Source organism: Cetorhinus maximus, chromosome 6 (assembly GCF_964194155.1).
Source record: "Cetorhinus maximus chromosome 6, sCetMax3.hap1.1, whole genome shotgun sequence".
Classification (NCBI taxonomy): domain Eukaryota; kingdom Metazoa; phylum Chordata; class Chondrichthyes; order Lamniformes; family Cetorhinidae; genus Cetorhinus; species Cetorhinus maximus.
Genome location: NC_135884.1, coordinates 115,881,421 through 115,908,398, shown reverse-complemented (window position 1 = coordinate 115,908,398; position 26,978 = coordinate 115,881,421). Strand labels below are relative to the sequence as shown.

General features: G+C 41.5%; 1 protein-coding gene across 3 annotated transcripts in view; it reads right to left on the bottom strand.

The window, feature by feature from the left end:
• mylk3 (myosin light chain kinase 3) overlaps positions 1-26,978 on the bottom strand; it is an 80,263-nt gene that overhangs the window by 6,671 nt on the left and 46,614 nt on the right. For all 3 annotated transcript variants that reach the window (XM_078544353.1, XM_078544351.1, XM_078544352.1), the window contains exons 3-10: positions 26,181-26,664; positions 16,718-17,241; positions 16,496-16,601; positions 13,852-13,945; positions 12,027-12,136; positions 8,898-9,039; positions 3,775-3,845; positions 2,211-2,339 (exon numbers count right to left, since the gene is read on the bottom strand). In XM_078544353.1, the coding sequence (XP_078400479.1) occupies positions 2,211-2,339; positions 3,775-3,845; positions 8,898-9,039; positions 12,027-12,136; positions 13,852-13,945; positions 16,496-16,601; positions 16,718-17,241; positions 26,181-26,664 (1,660 nt within the window). The remainder of the gene's footprint in view (positions 1-2,210; positions 2,340-3,774; positions 3,846-8,897; positions 9,040-12,026; positions 12,137-13,851; positions 13,946-16,495; positions 16,602-16,717; positions 17,242-26,180; positions 26,665-26,978) is intronic.

The following is a 26,978-nucleotide window of genomic DNA, read 5'->3' as shown; positions in this document are numbered from 1 at the left end:
GGATATGGGAGCATTAGTAACCATTCCCCTTGAAATACAGCATGACTTGAAAGAATAAACAGAGACCACACAAAGCAGGACAAACTACAAGAAGGGGGAAGAGGGTTTAAGAGCTGTCAGCAGGCAGCCATATGCACCCAGGACATACAGGGTGCAGTTCTCCTACATGAACCTCAGTGAGGAACAATATATGCGATGTTTGTGCTTCAGTAAAAGTACCCTTACTGAAATCTTCCAGCTGCTACAGCCTCTACGGCAAACTCCGAGCAGGGCAAGAATTGCATTGCCAGTAGCTGTGAAGGTGACTGTGGTAATGAATATTTACACATCTGACTCCTTCCAGACTATGGCTGGACATATTTCAACATCTTGCAGTTTGCTGTCCATTGTTGCATTTGGGAAGTTACTGAAGATCCGAAAGGGATTCCACTCCCTCAACGTCCAGCTAATGGACCATTGGTGAATGCAGGAATGAAGTTGCAGTTACAGTCTAACACCTTACCTTTCCTCTGTCACTAATCATCATAGAATCCACTTAGCTATAATGCAAACATAAAAACTGCCACAAAATAAACATTTCAAACCAAGGTGGTGGTGAGCTGCCTTCTCAAGGGCAATTAGGGATGGGCAATAAATGCTGGCCTAGCCAGCAATGCCCATGAATGAATAAAAAAAGGGTGATCTGGATTGGATACAAGCATCTGTATAATAGGGTGCAAAGGCCTGAAACCAGCTCCCCCCATAATATGTGGCTGCAATGCCCAAGCAGCACTCCAGTTGCTCAACATCCATTACAACTAGAGACTACACGGTGAAGTCACATGAAGATTTATAGGTCTTTCCATTGGGTGGCCCTTTGCTTTCACTAGCACTGCCTAGCTTAACAGCTGCTGAATTGTTATCAGCAAACAAAGTCATTTTATTTGTGCACAAGTGCATGAAATGACTGAGGAGGGACTGGATTCCTGGCTTCATTTGCGTACTATTTTTGTACTTAAGCTGCAGTTGCATATGACACAGCCCCGACTACAGGGGGGTTTCACTCTGTAGCAGCCACGTTGGATCACAAAATTAGCTTTCCACAGAAACTAGTAAAACCTGACTGTAATCTTAATACCATCCATTTCTATAAAGAAGTACACTAAGAATTATCTGATTATATGAAAATTAGAACCTAAGGCAAACGTGGCATTAACGGTGTCATTACACAAACTGCACATAACGGAAACTGATTTCTACCACAGTGGAACAGTAACATTTCTGTATTCTACTGAATTGCCTAGCTATGCCCGTCAATATTAAAAAAAGGAGGTATTTGTACAGTACCATTTACTGATGTCTTTCACCTTTTGCTGATACTTGAATTTATTTTCCTGTGACCTCATGAACAGTGTTTCTACGCTCCACTGTTCCAATTAATCTTGCCACTGGTAGAAAAGTCAGAGGCCTGGATTTTGTGATCAGTGACGAAGCAAGGCCATTCATTGCCAACCTCAAAGAAACCTGCCCACAAAACCTAGCAATCTCTGTGGTGTGGTTTCCTCCTCTCTTGATGGCAGTTTAAATCTGGCGTCAAGTCAAGGGGATTCAACAGCAGTGACATGAGCAAACAGGCAAGGAACCAATCACATTGAAGTATTCACATACAGCAAACCAGGAAGGTAAAAGCACTTAATATCCTTAATTTTTAACTTAAAATTTTGTATTGAGTTTTGAATTAAGGTGGAAGCTAAAATGAAGGTGGTTAATAGAATGCAGTTGTTCCCCGGGTAATTCTGTGAAAAGGAGTACTGCAATTCTTTCAGAAAGACTGGAATAGACAATCCAATATTCTCCTTGTTATCTTATCCAATGCATCATAGATGAAGACATTGAATAAAATGAGTGACAGTAAGCAATGATACCTCACTCCTCTTCTATGTGACCTAGTTCAGTGAGCTCATCCATCATGTGGATCTTGGAACTGGTCATACCAAAGAAACTCTTTGTATGGCTAGAATTCCTGATGCTGCTTGTCTCTTTGGGACACCAACGCTAAAGTACATATTTAAAAGAACTTATCTGTTCTGACAGTATAGGTGTAATAGTCTTTCCCCTGTCTCCACTGTTATATTGATTGATTCACCAATTTTAATCTTAAGTCACTTCTGAACATGAACCCTGTAAGTTATCTGAGATAGAAGATTCTCTGCGAAGAACTGGATACATACAGCATATAGGTGATGACGCCCAGACTCCACATGTCTGTGGGGAATGAAACATAATCATAATTCACCACTTCTGGAGCAAGGAACTCTGGAGTACCAAAATTAACTTTCAGTTTCTCTCTTGGCTTATACCTATAAAAAGAAGAGATTTGTTTAAGCAACCATTAATAGTCAGATCCGCTCTGTGTATTTTAATAATTCCTCCTGCTGCTCCCTAAGCAACCCATTGTTGTAATAAAGCGGAATTGAAGAAAACAGGAAAACACCTTGGTGCTCCACTACTGCACCACTGAGGTGATAGGGTCCAGGCTGCAGTCCCTGCTCCCCACAAATCATATTCTGAATTCTGACTAAAGCCAAACAGATAAAATTAGAAAGTAAGTATTGCTGAAAGATGCTCACAGATTGACATTGGGAGGGGCCTTGAAATAACTTCCATTAATCAGCTGGAGAAGAGTGAGTTACACAAGGAAGGAAGCACATTGCAAATGGGGTGATTTTTGTTTTGTACTTTGCCATAACTGAAACAAGTTTTGTTAATCCTGTTTTGATCAAAGTGATTTATATCTTGAATGTTATAGTTTGGAAGCAAATGCCTCAAGTTTGATAAACATTTTTTCCATGAAGATAGTTGTAATATGAAGGATCTGACATTTATGTCCCTTTTATATTCCTGAATCGCGTCTTTGGCAGCAGTCCAGTCAGATATGCAAGTTTCCATTCTGCTAATTCACCGCTTTGATATTGTGGGATAAGTTCAGCAACAACTTAAAATGATTGCTCTAAAGTTCCAATCATGACTTTAATAATGCAGTGCCTAGGAAAATTGAAGTAGAGTCTTTTGCCCACCTGCCAGGGAAGATCTACAGTGCTGAAAGTGTTTTTAAGAGAGTTCCACTTGCCAACAGCCAGTCCCAAAGTGGTGACCCAGATTTGAAGTTGTGCTCGTGAAAACTGTTTATATTTGCCACAACTGGGGTCGTTTGATCAGAGGCAGAGAGTGAAAACATAATTGCAGCACAGTGACACTGCAGCCAATGGAAATTTCATACACGCAGATTGAATCAACACATTGCACAGAAAATGTTATTTTATTTCTCCCCTCCTCCATAGCTATTCAGTTGTGACTGTTGACAATGTGGGCAGACTATGTGACTGCAGGGGCATCATTGCCAACCCTGATTCTATCCTCAATCATATATGTCCACTTTCCAATATCAGTCACTAGATGGCGACCAGGACAAGGAATCCTGCCTGAATTTTCTTTTGTCTTGCTTCGAAGCAATGATGCCAACTTTAATGTTTCTGGTACCCACCTTCATTCAATATGAGACAAGGTTCAAACATGGGACCATCTCAGTCAGTATATCTCAGTCCCATACCAGACAGTGTTCATATAATCTGAATTGTGAAGCTCATAGGTGTTTGTAAAATCTATAATATTGATTTATTTTTGACATTTTGACAACGATTTATCAGTGAACTGGGCTAATGTTGGCTTTTAGATTTATTTCACTTTAGAATGCTTGAATCAAATAATCTATAATTAAACTGGTGTAGTTCTTACCTTCTAGCCAGACCAAAGTCAATAATTTTGATCTGATTTCCTATGTTGTTTACACACAAAATATTTTCTGGCTGTGGGACACAAGGGAAGGCATTTTCGTGAAAACACAGATCATAGTATAAGCAGAAGTTTCAAGCCACTAACTTTGTTCATGCATCACATGATTACTCAAAAAAGCAGTACAATCCAATGATTATCCTATACAAGAACATTTTAACTGCTTTTTAAAATTAATTAGTTATTTTTCCTTTTTTGTTATGCAACTTCCTGTCCCATTTTCCCAGCCGAGAGCCAAAGCTCTTGGCACTTTACTACTGATTGGTTGCAAGAGACCTGGGATGACCTAAATGTCGGTTTTCCCTGACTCAGAAAGCATATTGCCCATGTGTGCCCGTGTGGAATTCATGAACTTACTGTGTGCTGAATGGATGGTATGAAGCTTTTTCTTACCACTCTGTGGAGGTATCTGCCTTTAAGGAAATTATCTCTCATCCATAGCATTGACAGCTAAACTGACTTGTATTTAATATCAATTTCATTTTTAATGTAAAAAGCTCATTTTTAAAAACAAAGCTTATCTGAAAGAGTTCAACTGAGAAAAGCTGAACTCATTTTATGTAGTGGAACAACACCCTTTTAAGTTATAAAAATCAATCCTTAACCATGATATTGCAAATGTTAAACCCTTGTTCAAAAGGAGGTGGAAGGATAAGCCCAGTAACTGCAGGCCAGTCATTAGAACCTCAGGTGCAAAAGCTTTTAGAAACAATAATTCAGGGCAAAATTAACAGTCACTTAGAGAAATGTTAATTAAGGAAAGCCAGCACAAATGTATTAAGGGCAAATCGTATTTAACTAACTTGCTGGAGTTTTCTTATGAGGTAACAGAGAGGATTGATTAGGGTGATGGTGTTGATGTGGTGTACATAGACTTCCAAAAGACATTTGAGAAAGTACCACACAACAGACTTGTGAGCAAATTTATAACTCGTGGAAAAAAAAAGGGACAAAAGTGATTATGAAATTGGCTGAGTGACAGGAAACAGAGAGTAATGGTTAATGGAGGGTAATGCAGTTAATGTGGTGTACGTCGACTCCCAAAAGGCGTTTGGTCAGCTAAGTTCAAGCACATGGAATAAAATGAACAGTGGCAGCATGGATACCAAATTGGCTGAGTGACAGGAAGCAGAGTAGTGGCAAACAGTTGTTCCATGAGTTGGAGGAAGGTATATAGTGGAGTTTCCCAGAGGTAGATATTAGGATCACTGCTTTTCTTGATCTATATTAATGGCTGAGACTTGGATGTTCAGGGCACAATTTTTAAAAATTGTAGGTGACTCAAAACTTGGAAGTATTGTGAACAGTGAGGAGGATAGTGATAGAATTCAAGAAGACACACAGGCTGGTGGAAAGGGCAGATAGGTGGCAGATGAAATTTAATGCAGAGAAGAATGAAGTGATTCATTTTGATAAAAATGAGGAGAGACTATATGGTTTAGCCTCAACTGGAGTATTATGTCCAATTCTGGGCACCACATTTTAGGATGGGTGTGAAGGCATTAGAAAGGGTTTTTTTTATTCCTACATGGGATTTGGGCATTGCAGGCAATGTCAGCATTTGTTGTCCATCCTTGCATGCCCTTGTGAAGGTGGTGGTAAGGCACTGCCTTGAACAGCTGCAGTTAATCTGATGTAGAGATGCCTATAAGGCTGTTAAGAAGGGAGTTCCACAATTTTGATCCAGCAACAGTGAAGTAACGATGAATTAGTTCCAAGTCAGGATGGTGTGTGGCTTAGAGAGGAACTTGCAGGTAGTGGTGTTTCAATGTATCTGCTGCCCTTGTCCTTCTAAGTGGTAGAGATTTGGAACGTGCTGACTAAGAAGTCTTGGTGAGTTGTTGCAGTGCATCTTGTAGATGGTACAGACTGCTGCCATTGTGTGTCATAGGTGGAGGAAGTGAATGTTTAAGGTGGCCAATCAGGTGGGCAGCTTTGTCCTGGATGGTATTGAGCTTCTTGAGTGTTGTTGGAGCTGCACTGATCCAGGCAAGTGGCAAGTGGAGAGTATTCCATCACACTCCTGACTTGTGCCTTGTAGATGGTGGACAGGCTTTGGGAAGTAGGAAGAGATTTACTCTGTAGAATTTCTGGCCTCTGTCCTGCTCTTATAGCCACAGTATTTATATGGCTGATTCAGTTCAGTTTCTGGTCGATGGCGACCCCCACAATGTTGATAGTGAGGGTTTCAGCAATGGTCATGCCATTGAATGTCAAGGGGCAATGGTTAGTTTCTCTCTTGTTGGAGATGGTCATTGCCTGGCACTTGTGTGATGTGAATGTTACTTGCCATTTACCAGCCCAAACCTGAATATTATCCAGGTCTTGCTGCATATGAACATGGACCGCTTCAGTATCTGAGGAGTCGCGAATGGAGATGAACATTGTGCAATCATCAGCGAACATCCTTACTTCTAACCTTATGATAGAGCGAAGGTCATTGATGAAGCAGCTGAAGATGTTTGGGCCTAGTACACTACCCTGAGGAACTCTTGCAATGATGTACCGGAACTGAGGTGATTGACCCCCGAAACCTCAACCATCTTCCTTTGTGCCAGGTATGACTCCAGCCAATGAAGAATTTTTCTTGATTCCCTTTGACTTCAATTTTGCCAGGGCTCCTTGATGCCACACCAGTCAAAGGCTCTCACCTGACCTCTTGAGTTAAGCTCTTTTGTCCATGTTTGAACCAAGGCTGTAATGTGGTCAGGAGCTGAGTGGCCCTGGCAAAACCCAAACTATGCTTCAGTGAGCAGGTTATTCCTTTGTAGGTGCCTCTTGTAAGCACTGTCGATGACACCTTCCATCACTTTGCTCACGATCGAGAGGAGGCTGATTGGGCAGTAATTGACTGGATTGGATTTTTCCTGATTTTTGTGAACAGAACATACCTGGACAATTTTCCACATTGTCAGGTAGATGCCAGTGTTGTAGCTGTAGTGAACAGTTTGGCTAAGGGCGCAGATGGTTATGGAGCACAAATCTTCACTATTGCTGGGATGTCAGGGCCCATAACCTTTACAGTATCCAGTGCCTTCAGCTATCACATGGAGTGAATCAAATTGGCTGAAAATTGGCATGTGATGCTGGGAACTTCAGGAGGAGGCGGAGATGGATCATCCACTCAGCACTTTTAGCTGAAGATAGTTGCAAACATTTCAGCCTTGTCTTTTGTCTTAGCTCTGTCTATCACTTGCTGCTTCTGCTGTTTGGCATGCAAGTAGTCCTGTGTTGTAGTTTTACCAGGTTGACACCTCAATTTTAGGTATGCCTGGTGCTGCTCCTGGAATGCCCTCCTGTGCTATTCATTGAACCAGGGTTGATTCCTTGGCTTGATGGTAATGGTAGAGTGGGAGATATGCTGGGCCATGAGATTACAGATTGTGGCTGAATTTAATTCTGCTGCTAGTGATGGCCCACTAGCCTATAGAACAAATATTAATAAGGAGGACCTTGCAGGGTCGACAGGGTATGCATTTGTCTTTATCGGTGCCTAAGTCAATGTCTTTAAGCCTTTAGGTTTTATTCCTTTTTGAATTTTCTGTAGCAGTTTTGTACAACTGAGTAGTTTGGTGGGCCATTTCGGAGGGCCTCATGGATGCCCAATTTTATGCTTCTAAATCTGGGCTGAGTGGCGGTCATTCCTACCAACACTGTCATGGACAGATGCATCTGCAACAGGTAGATTGGTGAGGGTGAGGTCAAATAGGTTTTTCCCTCTTGTTGGTTTCCTCACCACCTGCTGCAGGCCCAGGCTGGCAGATATGTCCTTTAGGACTTGGCCAGTTTGGTCAGTAGTGGTGCTACTGAGCCACTATAGTCCATCACCTATTGGACAAATGTTAATAAGGAGGACTTTGCAGGGTCGACAGGGTTTGCGTTTGTCGTTTTCGGTGCCTAGGTCAATGTCTTTATACCTTTAGGTTTTATTCCTTTTTGAATTTTCTGTAGCAGTTTTGTACAACTGAGTAGTTTGGTGGGCCATTTCAGAGGGCAGTTAAGAGTCAACCACATTGCTGTGGCTCTGGAGTCACATGGCCAACCAAGTGAGGACAGCAGATTTCCTTCCCTAAAGGACGTTAGTGAACCAGATGGGTTTTTACAACATTCATTTGGCATCATTATTGACACCTACTTACAATTCCAGATTTTTAAAAAATTAATTGATTGAATTTAAATTCGATCAGCTGCCATGGTGGAATTTAACCTGTGTCCCCAGGGTATTAGCCTGGGTCTCTGCATTACTGGTCCAGTGATGTTGCCACTATGCCACCGCCTCACCTGCAGAAAATCATGAGGAATCTGGAGTAGATATGGAGAAACTGTTCTTGTAGGCGGAAGGATTTAAGGTGATTGGCAAAAGGAGCAACAGGAGAAACCTTTTTACACAGTGAGTGGTTTGGATCTGGAATGCACCGCCTGAAAGTGTGATGGAAGCAGATTGAATCGGGCCTTCAAAAGAGAATTGAATAATTATCCAAAGAGAAAAAGAATTGCAGGATTGCGGGGAAAGTTGAGGAAGTGGGTCTACGTGAGCTTTTCTTGCAGAGAGTTGGCACAGACTGGATGGACCAAATGGCCTCCTTCTATGTTGCCACCTGTTATGTTTTAACTATAGGTCACTTTGCTTGCGAACCGGTTGCACACTTATCTGTCAGCAGGCGAGTCAATTACAATATACGGCAGATGCAGAGACCAATGTGAAATGAAGCACATACTATTTTATTTACACAAACAACAGAGCATTAACATGATGTGTGCTTCTCCAGTCAGACCCTATTCTAGATTAACATTAACCTGGTCGCCCAGACTACATAGCTATTGGATCTTACAGTCATGTGGTCAATCTGCTCACACTCTCTTAAAGGTGTATTACGCCTCAGATTACCACACCACCATTCCATGATTGCATGACTCTATGACTAGTTTACAGTAACAAGACAGACAATTAAAAATAAAGTTCAAATTCACAAATTGTGAATTTTCATATAAACAAAATTGGTTAAATAAAAGATCATTCAGTAGTGGATTTAGAATGGAGGAGTGTCTATGGATATAAAACATACCTTAAGATCTAAGTGAAGGACATAATGTTGATGTAAGTATTGAACACCTTCACAGATCTGCTTGACAAAGATGATCGTATCCAGTTCTGTCAGATTATAGTTTTCATCAATGATTCTGTCAAACAACTCACCACCTCCAACACTGCAATCAACATAATGTTCTGATGTCATTTAAATTAACAGCATCTTCAATTAATTTTATCTTTTTTTAAATAAATATTTTGGAAAAGTCCCTTCTCAGGAGATTTATTCCTTGTGTTTAGCCTTTGGGAGTTTTGTGAGCACAGTACAGCAAAGAAAGTCACTGATTTTCCCTCTGTCTCTTGCTTAGCACTTCCCCTGGGGACAACATATTCTTTATTTAGTGCTCTGGGAACTGTTATGTCTACCTAAGACAGAAAATGGGGCCTTGGTTTAATATCTCATAAAAAATCAGTGCCATGCTCCCTCAGTGCTGCACCAAAATATCAGTTTAAACTTTGTGCTCAAATCTCTGGATTGAGACTTGAATTTATAACTTATTGACTTAGATGGAAGAATGCTCCAACTATGCTAACACTGACTTGAGTGTAGACAGGTCTGAGCTATAAATGTATCTGTAATCCCTGTTAATACCTCTTCATGGCTACCAGTACATCATATTTGAAACACCATGAAATGGAGTACTAAAGGGATACTCTAGTTCAGGCTTGTCCAACTGGCGGCTGCAGCCTGTGAAACCCCTCAATGTGGCCTGCAGAGCCAATGTTCCAAAGCCAGTAAGACTGGCCTGTAAGTTCAAAATGCAGGTAAGTGAATTTCAAGATTTTGCAAGGGGCTGCTCCTCCAATCACAGGCTGTTCCTTTCCCACGTTTGCTGCTGATAGGCTCACTACTGAGCCTATCGGCAGCAAATGAGAGAGAAACAGTCTCTGATTGTAGAGGAGCAGCGAACGCCGGCAGCAGCTGAGGGTTGCCAGCCCCAAGGGAAGCGAAGGTGAGGTAAGGATGGAGCCTGGGGAGTGAAACTGTGGCGAGGTTGGAACCTGGGGAGCAAAGTTGCGGTGGGGTTGGAGCCAGGGTAACAAAGATACGTCGGGGATGGAGCCCGGGGTGCCAGGATGCAGCAGGGCTGGAGCTCGGGGAGGGCAAAGCTTTGGCAGGCCTAGGAGTGTGAAGTTTTAGCAGGCCCAGGAGGTTGAAGTTGCAGCAGCCCCAGGAAGCCGAAGTTGCTGCGGGCCCAGGAAGGAGATGGTGCCATGGTAAGTATGTGGGAGTGAGAGAGTGAGTGTGTGTGAGTGTATGTAGGAATGAGAGGGTGAGCGTTTGTGGGAGTGAGAGTGTATGTGTGTGTGTGTGTGCAAGTGTGTGCGTAGGTTGAAGTAAGAGAGTGAGTGTGAGTGAGTGTATGTGGGAATGAGAGAGTGAGTGTATGTTGGAGCGAGAGAGAGAGAGTGTGTGTGTGTGTGCATTTGTTGGAGTGAGAGAGTGTGTGTGGGAGTGTACATGGGAGTGAGTGTGTGAGTGTATTTCAGAGCGAGAGAGAGAGTGAGAGTGTGTGTGTGGGAGTGAAAGAGTGAGTATGTGGGAGTGAGAGAGAGTGTGTGTGTGTGCGCGTGCGGGTGTGTGGGAGTGTCATCCCCACACACCAACACATATACACACACAGCTACTCACAGTGGGTGAGGGTCAGTGAGTGAGCACCCTGAGGCTGGGAGTGAGCCACACACACACTCTGACCCTTTCACACTCTGGTCATTTTTATGAATTACTCCTTTTTAACATAACAATTTATTGTTAGGACATTGCTTTACTTTTGCTCAGGAATTGTTTCTCATAATCCCTCAACTTTTTTTTTGAAATTCATGTTAATGTTGTGCCAAACCTTGTCTTTCTGAAATTTGCTCATCAGCCCTTTGAGTGAGAAAAAATGCAAATGTGGCCCCCCCCCTGCCCGAGCGACAAGACTGGACAAACCTGATCTAGTTCATCAAGTGGCTGAGACCTAGAACTAAGAGATTTGAGTGGCAAGCATCCTGGGGACTTAAGCTTGGAGCCTTATTTCTAAGTGCTCTTATCACTAAAATGTTTAAAAATAAATTCTGCAGCAGCACTGGGCAGATTTTGCTAAGCGTGATAGAGTATTGTGTGCAAATTGCAATTAAATCTCCAATCTGCCACCTAATCGAGTACCCTTAAAATCTACTCATGAATGAAACATAAGGTAAATTAAATCGGGAGCAAGGACTAGAGAATCATGTATTGAGCATCCAGAATTGAACAGACTGGGTCAAAATCCTGGAACTCCCTCCCTAACAGCACGTTGAGGGCATACCTACACCACAGACACTGCAGTGGTTCAAGAAGGCAGCTCACCACCACCTTCTCAAGGGCATTTTGGGATGAGCAATAAATGCTGGCCTAGCCAGCGAAGCCCACATCCCGTAATTTTTAAAAATATTCATTTACAGGATGTGGGTGTCGCTGGGGCCAGTGACATTCAATTCTGCAATTCATCCCCCCATCGTGCCAGACAAGTGCCGGGAACAAAGCCATGCTAAATTAACCCTTACCTACTTATCGGATCATTTAGTTTTTGTTTTTGTAGATATATTAATCAACATGTAGGGTAATTCTTGATCTTTCTGATTGGCTCTGACATGCTTCCTTGACACAGCTGTATACCAATGCATGGGTCATTTGACAGTGACCAATCAATGAGGATTACATTACATTCTTTCTAATGAAGCAACCCATAGTAGTAGCAGCTATCAGATTTTAGGCAGCAAGATACTAGTTTTGAAGAAGTTACAGACTCAAATTCTTGTTATTGAAACCAGAGATAATCTTTAAGATTTTCTGGAACATTCTGAGAGTTCTACACTCCGTCCCGTGTCCCACCCCGAATCTAAGGCCTGCATTCATAAAAAGCCCTATTAACATGGCTGTGACAGCTGTTCAGCTGTACTTGATTCAATGTTTTTGTTTGTGTATTCATGATGCCATAGGTGATGTATAAGTGTTGTAAATAATTATAGGGAGCAATGAGTTCTTTAATCTAAGGTTCAAATGTCTTCAAAGTGTGGTGCAGAGTCTCAGAATTTTAAAGGACATTTCCATCTACTTTTGTGTGAAGTCAAAACCACTTACTATTCCATAATCAAGGTGACATTGTTCTTGGCTTCAAAAGCATCATAAAGCTGGATCAGGTTGGCATGACTTAACTGATTCATGACAGTTATTTCATTTTTTACTTCCTCCTAAATCAGAAGAGAATTCAAAGTAAGAACAAGCTACTTAGTGACTGATGAACTCTTACTCATGAAATAAGTTAGGATGTTCTATTTAGAGAGCAGAAATATATACTTGAAGTTAACTTTCCTCACTACCCTCCCTTCTTTCCTGAAGGCACTGATTAACATTGGGGCTCAGTTCCATGGATATCACCCAATTTCCAATACTTTACAGTGTGTGCCAATGTGTAAGAGGAGAAACTGGGTAATGATCAGGAGTGCAAACCTAACTGATTTTCCCTTCTAGGGCCTAGGTACCAAAACAATGACAGTACCCCTATTGCTGCCTCCACTGAATCAGCTGACTCAGCTTAAACCAAAATCTATACCTGGCACCTTTGTATTATTTAATTCCATGCTGGGTACAGCACTAATCAACTGAGCCATTAGAAGAGCATCTTTATTTGCAGGATTTGATAATATATTAGCTTTGTCAACACTCAAATTAAATTACCCCAATACACTGAGTAGTGTGACATGGAGACTTATGCAGATGAACAACTTCCCAGATTTAATTCTTCATCTGTGTTGAACTACCTGATCTCAGCCTGGCAACAGTGAGATCAATAGTATTAATCCCTAGTCCAGGAGGATGTGGAAAATGCGTGTGCAGGGACTAATGGTGAGATAGAGATTGACTTCAGCTGTCCACATGTCTCACAGTCAAACAGCCTCCTGACACTCAGGCCGGAATTTTCCAGCCCCTCACGCCGACGGGATCTTCCACTCCGGCCGAAGTGAATGGAGATTTCAATGGCTTGCCAGCCCCGCTGCGGTGAAACCCGCCTCGGGGGAGCTGGAAAATTCCAGCCTCAGTATCTACCTGGTTGTGTAAGATAGTAAAGGGCTGGCAGAATCTGTGAAAGTGTACACCACCTCCAAGAAAGAAGTGAAAAAGGAAGAAGGAAATGTACTTAAGAAGAAAATCATTTGAAGTCCTTTCACCTCCTCCGTTCATCTTTCACAGAATCTATACAGACTGGTGCAGTCGTGTACTACTGTCATTCTGCAACCACAAATGCATCAGTAGTTTTCACTCAGGGTTCCAAAAAACAGATTATGATGGACATGACTGTACAGTGGCATTGATGGCATCGCACCCACATAATTAACAGGTAGGATGGATTTGCCCTTCAGATGCCAATTTGTTTATCTCAGCCATGTCATCAACTGGAAGTTAAGCAGTTCCCCAAAGGAACAGACAATGATCATAAGAGTCCATCCATGTTACTTTCATGCACTTACTTGTAACCAAGTATGAAATGACATTGATCAAGGTATGGAAGCTAATATTGTATGCGGCCACTCTGCAAGACTTACAGATATTGTAAATGTGAACATTTCTAGCATTGGCATGTATAGAGCACAAAATTTTCCAAAAGGCCCGCTAACATTCACTTTGTGTTTTAATGACATTGAGGCGCATACAGAACTGCCTGGATATATACTCAAATATTAACTGTTACAGTTTATGATCCCAGTAGGCAATTGTGCTGGCTAGGCTCAATTAAGGAAGGCCAAGCAAGCAATCTTTTAAAAAAAAAACAAAGCTGTAAATCATTGCAGAATCTACGTCATTCACCAAGCTTTCAACGTGTAACGCTCCCCAGGTGACTACTGTTAATCAAAATGAGGCAAGTGACGAGCCATATTGACAATGTTATTTTAAGCAAGGAATTTACCCTGTCCTTTGGTCCTTTTACTTTAATTATTTTGGCAGCAAGTTCGAGGCCCGTTGATTTCTCTGCACATTTAAGGACTTGGCCAAACCGACCCCTGCCATTTAAAAAATACAAGAATAAAAAATTAATTTGCATACCACAGGAAATCATAGTACCAGATTACTGCATAATTATTATCCACCTCATTGCTACATGTTTCTAATTTACTAAGTTAACTAAAGAAATTGTAGTCTCTATATGGTGTTATATTTATTACGAGTATGGTATGAAATGATTACTTTAAAAAAATTGTTCGTGGAAACCAGTCACAGTGCAAGCAGTAGAACACAATCAGCTGCTTTTCTGTGCTAAGCAAGTTTCAGAAAAGGCCAACTGTTTCAATCAGTATTACATACTGTACAGTGTTAACAACATTTTTTAAAAACTAGCAAAATGTGTCCAATAACAATTTTTCCAGGTTTCTCCACTTTTCTATCTTTCTCATCTAGAGGCACTGGTTCTTAATAGAGTAAAGTTTCATGAGTGCTCCGATGCCTTATCCAAGTGGCCATTGTAGAAGCTGGTGACAGCAGCAAGCTATTTTAAAATTGGAGTGCAGGTGGGGGTCGATGCATATTTTGATTTTGTCTTCACTTGACACCTACATTTATGCACTACCTTCAGAGGTTACCAGATAGAACTCCAATCATTTTGTCTCCTTCCTAGCTCATGGATGATGAAGTCAATTATAGTAATCCATCATCCCCAAGCCTCTATGCTGACATCAGCTCAGTCAGCACAGGCCAGAGAGTGAGCCTGGTCTGCATTCTTCAATGTGACAACACAGCCAATTTACCCACTAAGATACTAGAGAAGCAATTGTGTGTAAACTCTGTGCACCTCAGTAAATTTATCTTCATATAATTAATAAAGATTATAAAATTAAAACAATTTTAAGGTACCAATAATCTGAAACAATCAAGTTGTAACTGTACAATAGAAAATTATTATTAATCTTTCACTGTGAGCTCCTGAGAAGAGAATGGATGTATAATGAGGTCATTACCCGAACAAGATTGACTGGAGGCTGTTCTAGACCATTGCTTTCTAGCTCTAGCAAAATGATTTAAAAGCCCTATACTTAGCATTATGGGTTTGAACTACATGGTGCTTCTTTACATAACTATTGCTATCATTTTAATTTATGTTCTTAAACTGAAAGTTCTGAGATTGTACTCCTTAATGCTGCGCAATGAATTTTTGCACAATAATCAAACACCTTCATAGTTAAAAACAAAAAGCTAAAAGCTACTGCGGATGCTGGAAATCCAAAACAAAATAAAAACAGAATTACCTGGAAAAACTCAGCAAGTCTGGCAGCATCGGCAGAGAAGAAATCAGTCAACGTGACGAGCCCTCATGGCTCTTCGGCAGAACTGAAGCATAGTTTCAACAAGGGAGAAATATAAATTGGTTTAAGGTGGGTGGGGGGGAAGAGACACATTGAGGGTGTGGTGTGAGCAGATAATCAAAAGATGTCAGAGACAAAAGGGTCAAAGAGGTGTTGAAGGTGGTGGTCTTTGTCTGAGAAAAGTGCTAATTAAGAATGGAAAACAGGATATTCAAAGTACAGCTCTAGTGGGGGTGGGGTGGAAAGACTAAAGGTTTTAGTTTTAGATTTAAAAATAATGGAAATAGGTGGGGAAAGAAGAATCTATATAAATTATTAAAAAAAAAAAGGGCGGGTGGGGGGGGAAAAGAAACGGGGTGGGGATGGGGGGAGGGGGAGTTTAAGATCTAAAGTTGTTGAATTCAATATTCAGCCCAGAAGGCTGTAAAGTGCCTAGTCGGAAGATGAGGTGCTGTTCCTCCAGTTTGCGTTGGGCTTCACTGGTCTCCTCTACATTGGAGAGACCAAACGCAAACTGGGCGACCGTTTTGCGGAACACCTGCGGTCTGTCCGCAAGAAAGACCCAAACCTCCCTGTCGCTTGCCATTTTAACACTCCACCCTGTTCTCTTGCCCACATGTCTGTCCTTGGCTTGCTGCATTGTTCCAGTGAAGCCCAATGCAAACTGGAGGAACAGCACCTCATCTTCCGACTAGGCACTTTACAGCCTTCTGGGCTGAATATTGAATTCAACAACTTTAGATCTTAAACTCCCCCTCCCCCCATCCCCACCCTGTTTCTTTTCCCCCCCCACCCGCCCTTTTTTTTTAATAATTTATATAGATTCTTCTTTCCCCACCTATTTCCATTATTTTTAAATCTAAAACTAAAACCTTTAGTCTTTCCACCCCACCCCCACTAGAGCTGTACTTTGAATATCCTGTTTTCCATTCTTAATTAGCACTTTTCTCAGACAAAGACCACCACCTTCAACACCTCTTTGACCCTTTTGTCTCTGACATCTTTTGATTATCTGCTCACACCACACCCTCAATGTGTCTCTTCCCCCCCACCCACTTTAAACCAATTTATATTTCTCCCTTGTTGAAACTATGCTTCAGTTCTGCCGAAGAGCCATGAGGGCTCGAAACGTTGACTGATTTCTTCTCCGCCGATGCTGCCAGACTTGCTCACCTTCATAGTTATCTCCTTTCCTCAAGCTTTTATATGTCAGTAGTTGACCAAAATGACTGAAAGATCTGAAGGATAACCTACCCTCCCAGCACTTCAGTGTAATGAACTGTGTATGAGGACGTTACAAGAATTTGCTTCGTGGTTACTATGCGATGACTGAAGGGGGCTGGAAGTGATGGACTATCATCTGAAAAAGAAAATCAAAACTTTATAATTGACATCACAATACAGTTTTACAAATGTGGTTAAAAGTGAAATCTTTGATGTTGGATATAATGAAGGAATTATGAAATATCAACTCACCAACAATGATGTTGTGATCCTCTAACTTCTCAGCAGGTTCCTTGTTTTCTTGTGCCTTGTTTGTGATTTCTGTAGAATCTGTTTCCCTCTTTGCCAAATCACTCACTTCTGTGATTTTCTCAGGTTCTTTGCTTGCTTTCTGAGGTTCTTTTGAATCCTTTGATTCACTGCCTATGTCTGATTTACACTTGTTTTCTACTTTATTTTGACAGCTCTGAGCATTTTTCTCACTTTTCTGGCCTGTTTGGGTTTTGATGTTTTCTAAAGTTTTTTCGTGCATGACAGATGGTTTGGATAATTTGCTGGCTCTTTCATCTAATGCTGTGTTGGATTCCTTTTCCTTTGCTGTTTTCTGCAATACAGTAGCTCTTGTATCGTCTTTGGGCTTTTGCTGTGCTTTGTTCTTTTTATAGGGCTCTTTCAGCCCTTCACATGTTGCAGGCACAGGCTCCTTGGTGGCTGTTATCTCTGGTTTAGCCTCTTCTGTAGAACTGAATGGCATTCCCTGTATTGTTTCAACATCCCTGAAAAATAATTGCAGCATTAAACAGCAGCTTTTCTTTGAGTGATCACTTGGTTTGTATTAATGTAATTCCTCCTTATTAGTGAGTTCCTAAAACATCTCTTCTTACCTTAAAACTCCTAGATATCAGCAGTTTAAAGACAAGGATACAGCAGCTTTAGAACAAACAATACAGTGGTTTTAAGTCACTATTAAGTATGTTGATAAGGCAAGGTATCTAATTCACTACTGTAAATATATGAATGTATGTATGAAGACTAGGTTGTGACATAAGCTTCAATGTAACTTGGCTCATAGAATGACAACTCCCTCTCTCTAATATTTGTAATATCCGATTTATATGGCATTGGCAATGTTTCTGTAACATAATCCGATTTCTTTGTTACCAAATCTGTTCCATGCGGCCTCTCTATACTGATGAGTGTGAACCACATAACTAAAAAAAGTAGTCTCCCAGTCAAAGGAAATTGTGGCTAGCCTATATAGTGCTCAGGTCTCACCATATTAGTTCTGGTCACTAAGACGGAAGGGAGACATTTAAGCACTGGAGGTGTACAGAAAAAGAGCCATAAAGTTGATCCCTAGGGCTGAAGATCTCAGTTATGATGAAAGATAGGAGGACCATAAGGTTGTCAGTCTGGAAAAGAAAGAGAGTATCCCAGAGTATGCTGCAATGGTGATATTAGCAGTGAACTATTGTACTCCCTGATCCTCTAGTCGTGAATTAGCAGGAAAATAATAAGAATATGATATAGCATGTATAGTGAGGGATCAGGGACAGTGCAGCCTATCTCACAAACACATCCAAGGACATGGGGCCTAACACAGAATGGAACAACAGGTTATTAATGGACACATTTAGGGGAAATGGCCCTAGTTTGATAATGTGTAAATGGGTCACAGCATGGACAGAATAAACAGGTTGGGTTTAATATGATTGATCAGTTTGCACTGAAATATATATATATATATAATATACCATTAAGAAGGGACTTGCATAGTGTTGTCTCTTGAACTGCATTCAATCTCTTGCAATATTTGATTAACAATGGGTGGTCTATGCTATCCATGCCCACAAGTTCAATAAATGTTATATATAAACAATATCAGTCGGGAGAAACTCAGAGCGTCAAAACTTTATTTTATTATTTAATTGAGGACCAGAGTTTCAATGAAATTCGCAGACCAGTAAAAAATGTTACTCTCAGACAACCTGTTGAGCACTAAATACTGATTCTGAGCCCTTCAGTACTGTTCTGCGATGATCTAATTGCCTTTTGCAATCACAGTGGAATTAGTAATTCAGAAAACTTAATCTCACCACTGATTTTAATAGGGTAGAAGGATGAGGGGAAGAAGCTGTGATAATTCTTTTTTTTAACATTTTCAACAAGGGTCTCTGTGGAGTAAAGTCCTAACAAATTATGGAATACTGGCATAAATTGTTCATCATAATTTCCAAGAATTTTTACACCATAATACAAGGGTTGCCACGTCATTGGTGCAAGTATTCAGCAAATTGAGGCCCATTATCTTATCTTGTAGAGATTTATAAGACAGGTAAGTACATGGGAAGGATAAACCGGAATATTTAAGTCAAATGGCGAGAATTTAAGTGGCTATGGTATCATTGTGGTTATATTATTGGACTAGTAATCCAGAGATCTGAACCAATGATCTGGAAACATGAATCTAAAACCTACCATGGAAGCTGAGAAATTTTAATTCAGTTCATTAAATAAATCTGAAATAAAAAGCTAGTCTCAGTAATGGTGACCATGAAACTACTGGATTGTGATAAAAACCCATTTGGTTTACTCATGTCCTTTAGAGAAGGAAACTTTCTGCCTGTACCCAATCTGGCCTACCAGTGTCTCCAAACCCAAAGCAATTTGATTGATTCTTAACTGCCCTCTGAAATGGCCTAGCAAGCCATTTGGCTGTGACACATCACTTAGAGAAACTATAAGAATAAAATTGGACCGACATCGGATTGAACACGACAAAAGGCATACCTTACCCAGTCAACCCTGTAAAGTCCTCCTCACTAAAACCTGGATACTTGTGCTGAAATTGGGAGAGCTGTTCCATAGACCAGCCATGCAATGATCTGGCATAGTCATATTCAACGAATCATACCCTAGAGCCAATGCCCCAGACTTTTCCATTACCATCCCTGATAAGCCCTGTCCCATCAACAGGACAAAACTTCCAAAGGTGCAGCAAAGTGGCATACAGTCGGGGCGGAGTGACATGGGAGTCCTCAACCTTTGAACCTAGATCCCATGAAGTCTCATGATATCGAGTCAAGCATGGCCAAGAAAATACCCTGCTAATTACCATCTATAACACTCTCAGCTGATCAATTGGTACTACTTCATGTTGATCACTATTTGGAAGAAGCACTGAGTGTAGCAAAGATGTGGAATGTTTTCAGGGACTTCAATGTACACCACCAAGATTGGCTCAGTGCCACCACAGCTGACTGAGTTGTCCAAGTCTTGATGGACATAACTGCCAGATTTGGCCTGGTGGTGAGAGAATCAACAAGAGGGAAAAACCTATTTGACCTCAGCCTCACCAATTCACTTGTCACAGATGCATTTGCCCATAATAGTATTGGCAGTAGTGACCACTGCACAATCTTTGTGGTAATGAAGTCCTGTCTTCACACTGAGGACATCCTCCGCCTTGTTGTGTGGCACTACCACTTTGCTAAATGGGATAGATTCAGAACAGATCTAGCAGCTCAAAACTGGGCGTCCATGAGGTGCTGTGGGCCATTAGCAGCAGCAGAATTGTATTCAATTACAATCTGTAACCTCATGGCCCAGAATATTCTCACTCCACTATTATCATCAAGTCATGGCACTAGCCTTCATTCAATAAAGAATGTAGAAGCTACAACACAGGATTACATGCATGCTAAAGAGTGGTCACAGCATACTATAGACAGAGCTACATGACACCACAGCCTATAATCAGATCAAAGTCCTGAAGTTCTGCCAAATCCAGTCATGAATGTTGGTGGGCAAATAACCATCTAATGGAAAGAGGAAGATCTATGGACATTCGCATTCGCAACGATGGTAGACCCCAGCACATCAGTGCAAAGGACAAGCCTGAGACATCTGCAACCATCTTCAGCCAGAAGTGCTGAGTGGATGATTCATCATCAGAGAAGCCATTCTTCAACCAATTCAATTCACTCCATGTGCTATCAAGAAATGGCTCAATGCGCTGGAGGCAGCTATGGGCCCTGATAATAATCCAGTAGTGCTGAATACTTAAGCTCCAGAACTAGCCATAACGCTAGCCAACCTGTTCCAGACCAGCTACAACACTGGTAACTACCCATCAAAGTGGAAAATTGCCCAGGTATATTCTGTCCACAATATGCAGGACAAATCCAACCCAGCTAATTATTGTCCCATCATTCTACTCTCAATCATCAGCAAAGTGATTGAAGGTGTTATCATCGGTGCTATCAAACATTGGTTACTCAGCAATAACTTGCTCACTGATGTTCAGTTTGGGTTCTGGCAGGACTATTCATTTCCAGACCACAATACAGCCTTGTTCCAAACATGGAAAAAGGACCTGAATTCAAGAAGTGAGGTGAGGGTGATTACCCTTGACTTCAAGGCAGTGTTTGACCAAGTGTGTTAGTATATTATCTTAGCAACATTAAAATCAAAGTGAATCAGTGGAAAACCCTTTATTGGCTGCAGTCATATCTATGACAAAGGAAGATGGTTGTGTTCAAATAGTTGTTTGGTAGTACAAAACTTGAATATTGCTGAAAAAGAGACATGCTGTCAAAGCTTTTCATCTTGCACTCATTAGGACAGATCACAAGATTACCAACAGTAAAGGAAGCAACAATTTATCCTGAATGAGAAGAGAGTGCTAGTTGGTTGGCAAGTGGAACCTGATTGGTAGAGGTATTGCCATGAAGAGTGCAGCAGGGAACAGTTAACTGCAAAACTTTTGTTCAAATTCAAACTAGGCAGGTTGACTCTGATTGGTCAAGGCTTTGCCATAGGGAATGAACCAAGGAATGGCTGTCCCCCAAGCTTTTGTTTAGTTGAAGAAGTACAATGCGTGGAAATGCCCGTTCTGTCTGAAAAGGACAGGGCCCTGTGTGTGAACATATGTGGCTACTAGCATGTGTAAGTGAGCCACACTGTGAGTCTGACTGATCATCTTAAATTGGTTTTCAGTGTAATTCTTAGCCCAGTCAGGACTGTTTAGCAAGCGTTGCCTAATTGTAGAATCACATCTAATATTGGACACTATGGATGAGATTTTCCGGCCCCTGCTGCTGGTGGGATTTTCCAGTCCTGCTGAAGTGAATGGAAGTTTAAATGGGGGGATCCGCCAAGGTGGGGGTGGTTGGGGGGGGTGGTGGGGGTGGTGGGGGGGTGGTCTAGAAGATTCCAGCCTATGTTTTGAGTTTTGCAAGGTGCTGCTTGATATGATCCACCAATTGTTGGGACATATGGCCTACATACCTGGCATCACATCGGCACTGTAATTCATATACCATATTATTCATTTGCATGATAGGCAGAACGTCTTTTTGGCTTGATGGCAGCATCCTGTCAGTGGCAAACACCACTTATGTTGCTACCACATAGTAGCAGTGTGAAGTAGCTAGCTTTACCTATTGCTCAAATTTTAGAGATATCTTATGCTGCCAGGGTAATCTGAGGTAGACTGGGCACTTTTCAGGACCGAAAGTGGTGCCCTTTGGCCCATTCATGAGTTTGCGCGATATACTATAAGCAATGATCTGACCTGAGTAGCCATTATCTCGCAGGATGGCTTTGATGCTTCCTATTTCATCATGAAGCTTATATGGTGAGCAAATGACTCAGGCCCTATTTACCAGATTGCTGATAAAGCCAATCTTATAGCGCGTGGAACTGTAGGAATCCCAACTCGTATATTGATCAGCATATATTGGGTGGTAGTCATTAGTCGAGAACCCATTGGCAGATTTCTCAACTAGCATATCAAGGAAGGGGAACTCATCTGAGTGCTCAATTTCAAAGGCCCATTAAGGTGTGTAAGGAAGTTTTTACATGCAGCTGCAGATTCAAATGTAGCAAATGTATCATCCAAGTATTGGAACAATGCAAGGGGTAGGAGGTTAAGTGTCATTTCATCAAAGATGCGTTTCTTGTAGAAACCAACATAGATGTTTACAAGAGCTGCGCCTAGAGGGGACCACATGGCAACACCATCTATTTGAGCATACATGGTGTCATTAAAACTGAACATAACTGCATGAGTTGCTGAGTTCATAAGTTCAATATATACAGATTCAGGTAATGGCAGTGCATCAGATTGCCATGATACAGTGACATGGTGCAAATGTCTATGGTTTCCTTGAGCAGTACATTGGTGAATAGGCAGGCAATGTCGAACGAGCACTTGGACACAGCATTACTATCAATATGCAAGTCCTGTATCACCTTTGCAAAGGTGAAGGACTCCTGAAGGACTCCAAAACTTGCTCAGAACTGGTGGGAGCAACTCTCCCAATTCATATTGTGCAGGACCAGTCAAAAATAATTAGGGCATAAAGGGACATCACTTTTGTGCTGTGGGCAGTTAATACATACACAGATGCAGTGAGCCATGAGGACAAATCCTATCATAGATACCACCTGGCAGCTCGTTACTCTTACGCAAGTCCAACAAGCATTTTTGTAACTTGCTTTCGAGCAGGGCTGCCCAGTCATGCTTAGCAGCAGGTCCAATAGGTACAAATTTAGACATGTCATTAAGGATGGCATGCATTTGTTGATGCAATCACACTTGTTGAGGATAATCATTCCAGCCCCATTGTCGGGTTTACAGATACGTATGTCAGGATTGGCCTTGAGGTCTCGCAATACCACCAGACATTTGTGTTGCATGTGAAAATAAACCAAGTCTGGCAGAGTAAGGTGTCTCAAAAATTTGAGCAACAGGTGAAGCTAGCCATTTCATGCTATTACTATGCAGTGGCAGCATAAGTGGTATTCTCTAATAACAGGCTGCTGCCGTCAAGCCAAAAAGAATTCTGCCTATTACACAAATGAGTAATGTGATACATGAATTTCAGCACCGGTATGATGCCAGTACACCCCAAAGACTGGCGGATTGTATCAAACAACACGTACCTTCGTCATTCACAACAGGCAGCATACTAACCGTACCCAATCAGCCTGTGCTTGCAAAACTCAAAACATAGTGTCCAACGTTAAATATGATTTTGCAATTGGACAACACTTGCTTAACAGTCCTAATTGTGCTAAGAATTATACTGAAAACCAATTTAAGATTTTTAGTCAGGCTCGCAGTGTGGCTCACTTCTGCATGTTAGAAGCCACATATGTTCACATACAGGGCCCTGTCCTTTGCAGACAGAAGGAGCATGTCCACACATTGCACCTTTTTCAACTAAACAAAAGCTTGGGGGCAGCCATTCCTTGGTTCATTCCCCATGGCAATGCCTTGACCAATCAGAGTCAACCTGCTTGGTTTGAATTCAAACAAAAACTTGGCAGTTAACTGTTCCCTGCTGCATTCTCCATGGCAATGCCTCTACCAATCAGGGACCACTTGCCAACCAATTAGCACTCTCTTCTTATGCAATATAAATTGTTGTTCCCTTTACTGTTATTAATCTTTCAATCTGTCCTGATGAGTGCAAAACTTAAAACTTAGGCAGCAGGTCTCTTTTTTCAGCAATAGTTGGTTGTCATTGAAGGCCAATTGCCTCAGCCCCAGGATATTACTGCAGGGATTCCTCAGGGTAGTATCCTATGCCCAACCATCTTCAGTTGCTTTATCAACTATCTTCAATCTATCATAAGGTCAGAGTTGGGGATGCTCGCTAATTATTATTGAGATCAAATTGCAACTCCTCAGATAATAAGGTAGTGTCTGCCCACATACAGCACGACCTGGACAACATTCAGGCTTGGGCTAATAAGTGGCCTGTAATATTTGCACCACACAAGTGCCAGACAATAACCATCTCAAATAAGAGAGAATGTAACCATCTCCCATTCATTTCAACAGTATTACACTCACTAAATCCTCCATCATCAACATCCTGGAGAATAATCATTGACCAGAAATTTAACTGGACCAACCACATAAATACAGTGGCAACCAGAGCAGGTCATGGCTGGATTATCTGTGACAAGTAACTCATCTCCTGATGCTCCAAAGTCTTTCCACCATCTACAAGGCAGAAAAAAAGAAGTGTCATGAAGTACATGCCTCGGATGAGTGCAGCTCCAACAACACTCAGGAAGCTCAACACCATGCAGGACAAAGCAGCCTGCTTGACTGGCATTCCATCCACCATCTTCAACGTTCACTTACTCCACCATTGGCACAACAAGACTGCAGTGTGCAACCTCTACAAGACCAAGATTTCTTCGATAGCACCTCCCAAACCCATGAAGTCTACTGCCTAGAAAACGAAGGGCAGCATGTGCATAGGAACGCCCCTACCTCCAAGTTCCCCGTAAGTTCACACAGCATCCTTCATTGTGGTGCTGGGTCAATATCTTGGAACACCCTCCCTAACAGCACTCGAAGGGCAGAAATTTTCGCTCAGCGAGTGGGCACACACCCGACCTACTCAAGTGTGAAATGACGCGTGTTGACGTCAGCCGACCGTTCCAAAGTCAACACGCAGTTGCGCAATAGTTCAGTCGGTGGGCGTGCACTGGAGTTGACAGCGCGCCCACCGACAATTAAAAGGCCTGTTAAGGCCATTAAATAATCAATTAACCTAAATTTTTTGCAGGCGAAAGGCCAAACAGCTTTTGTATTTTTTTTGGAAACCTCATCCACGGGTGGGATGAGATTTCCCAAAGCAAATAAAAATAAAATATAAGTTTTACAATTGAATTAATAACATGTCCCTGCTCATGTGACAAAGTCACATGAGGGGACATGTTTTATTACATTCTTATTTTCTTTCTTTTTTTTTTAACAGCGCTTCATCTCCCTGAGGCAGCTCTGTGCCTCAGGGAGATTATGAAGCGCTCACTCGCGTTATGAAGCAGCTGCTTGTGTTTCACGCTGGGTGGCCCTTAATTGGCCCACCAGCGTGCAATCACAGTCCGGTGCCAATCATGGGCAGCGGTTGGCTTCCCAACCGCTCCTGCCCAACCCACCGAGCCTGCCCGCTAAGGGCAAAATTCTGCCCTAAGAGTACCTTCAGCACACAGACAGCAGCTGTTCAAGATGCTGGCTCACCACCACATGCTTAAGAGCAATTGGGGATGGGTAATAAATGCTGACCTTGCCAGTGACTCCCACAACCCATGAATTATTAATAAAGAGAAAGTTGGACAAGGTGACATCGATTCAAATTGACAAAAGATAAATAATGATTGATGCCATCATTGTTCTTTACATAAAAGGTGATCAATGTTTGGAACAGGATTCCAGGAATTTAGTGGAGACGAAAATACAAGATTCCTTTAGGAAACAATTGGGAGGTATAATGGGAGATTTTAGAATCTTTTAGGGTGGATGAAAAAATGGGCCGAATGGAAATTTTTATCTGCATTTACCTTGTGATAAGCAAAATCAACGCTTTTTTATTTTGAAATCAGATAAAAACAGGTTATTAATATCTGAGATGTAATCTGGTTTAAAAACTTTAGAAAGCAAAAATGTAGCAGCTAAATGATATCTTTCCTTTTAAGGCAACAAAAGTCATCATAATAAAAAGCCTAGTTATTCATTTTCTTTTCGGTAACTGGATTAAACTTTGTATTTGTATTTCATCTCTTCAGTTCCATGGTATTTGTTTTCTATTCTAATCAGGGTTCATCTATGATATAACAACGGGAGATAAACAAAAATTTGAAAGCTAAGGATAAAGCAGAGATTGATGAGTTATTGAAATTTAAACGTTACCTCTCGAGAAGTAATGTGGAATTTCCACCAAGCTTTGACTGAGGTGCAGCCAGCCTGACCTCAGGGGCTCCAGTCGTGACAGTGAGTTTTATCTTGTCAGTCTCTTTTCCCTGACTTCTTTCAACTCCTTGTGCTTTATATGCCTCATTGTCTGTGCTAGTTTTAGTCATTTCTTTCAGATTGTCTTCTGTCGAGTTTTGACTCTGTGTGTATTCCTTATTTTCCTGTGCAACTTCTTTCACCCTTCTTGTTACAGCAGAGATCTCTTTTTTGCTGGCACCACCAGATTTACTTGTCATCGCTGAAGCCCCCCGGGGGTCCTTGTGTTTGTCATCTGTCTCTGGGGGCTGATGCAGTGAGGTTCCTCCTTCAGAATGAAATGTTGCCCGTGGTTCAATTAGAATGATGCTGGCAGCCTTTGTGTGCTCTTCTTTATCTTTCTGGACATTTCCATAGGTTTGGGTGTCTTCACAGTCATTGCCTTCTGAGGAATGAGATGTTCAACAAAGAAAGATATAAATTCAAAGCATTAATAAATAGAACTATCATGTTGTAAAATCCCATTTAAAATTCAGTTATGTTGTCACTGTTACAATTACCAAGTTATAGTAAAGATTGCAATGCTGTATTTGTTATCCTGAGCGGAAACCTATAAATAGTGCACTCCTTATCATCACAAACATAATTGGAATGAATAAAAAAAAAGAAGGGAAATAAAATAGTAGTAAATTAAGCAAATGAGAAAAGGACAGCAGTGTAGTGCAACACATTAGTGTTCTAACAGCTTGTGCCATGGTA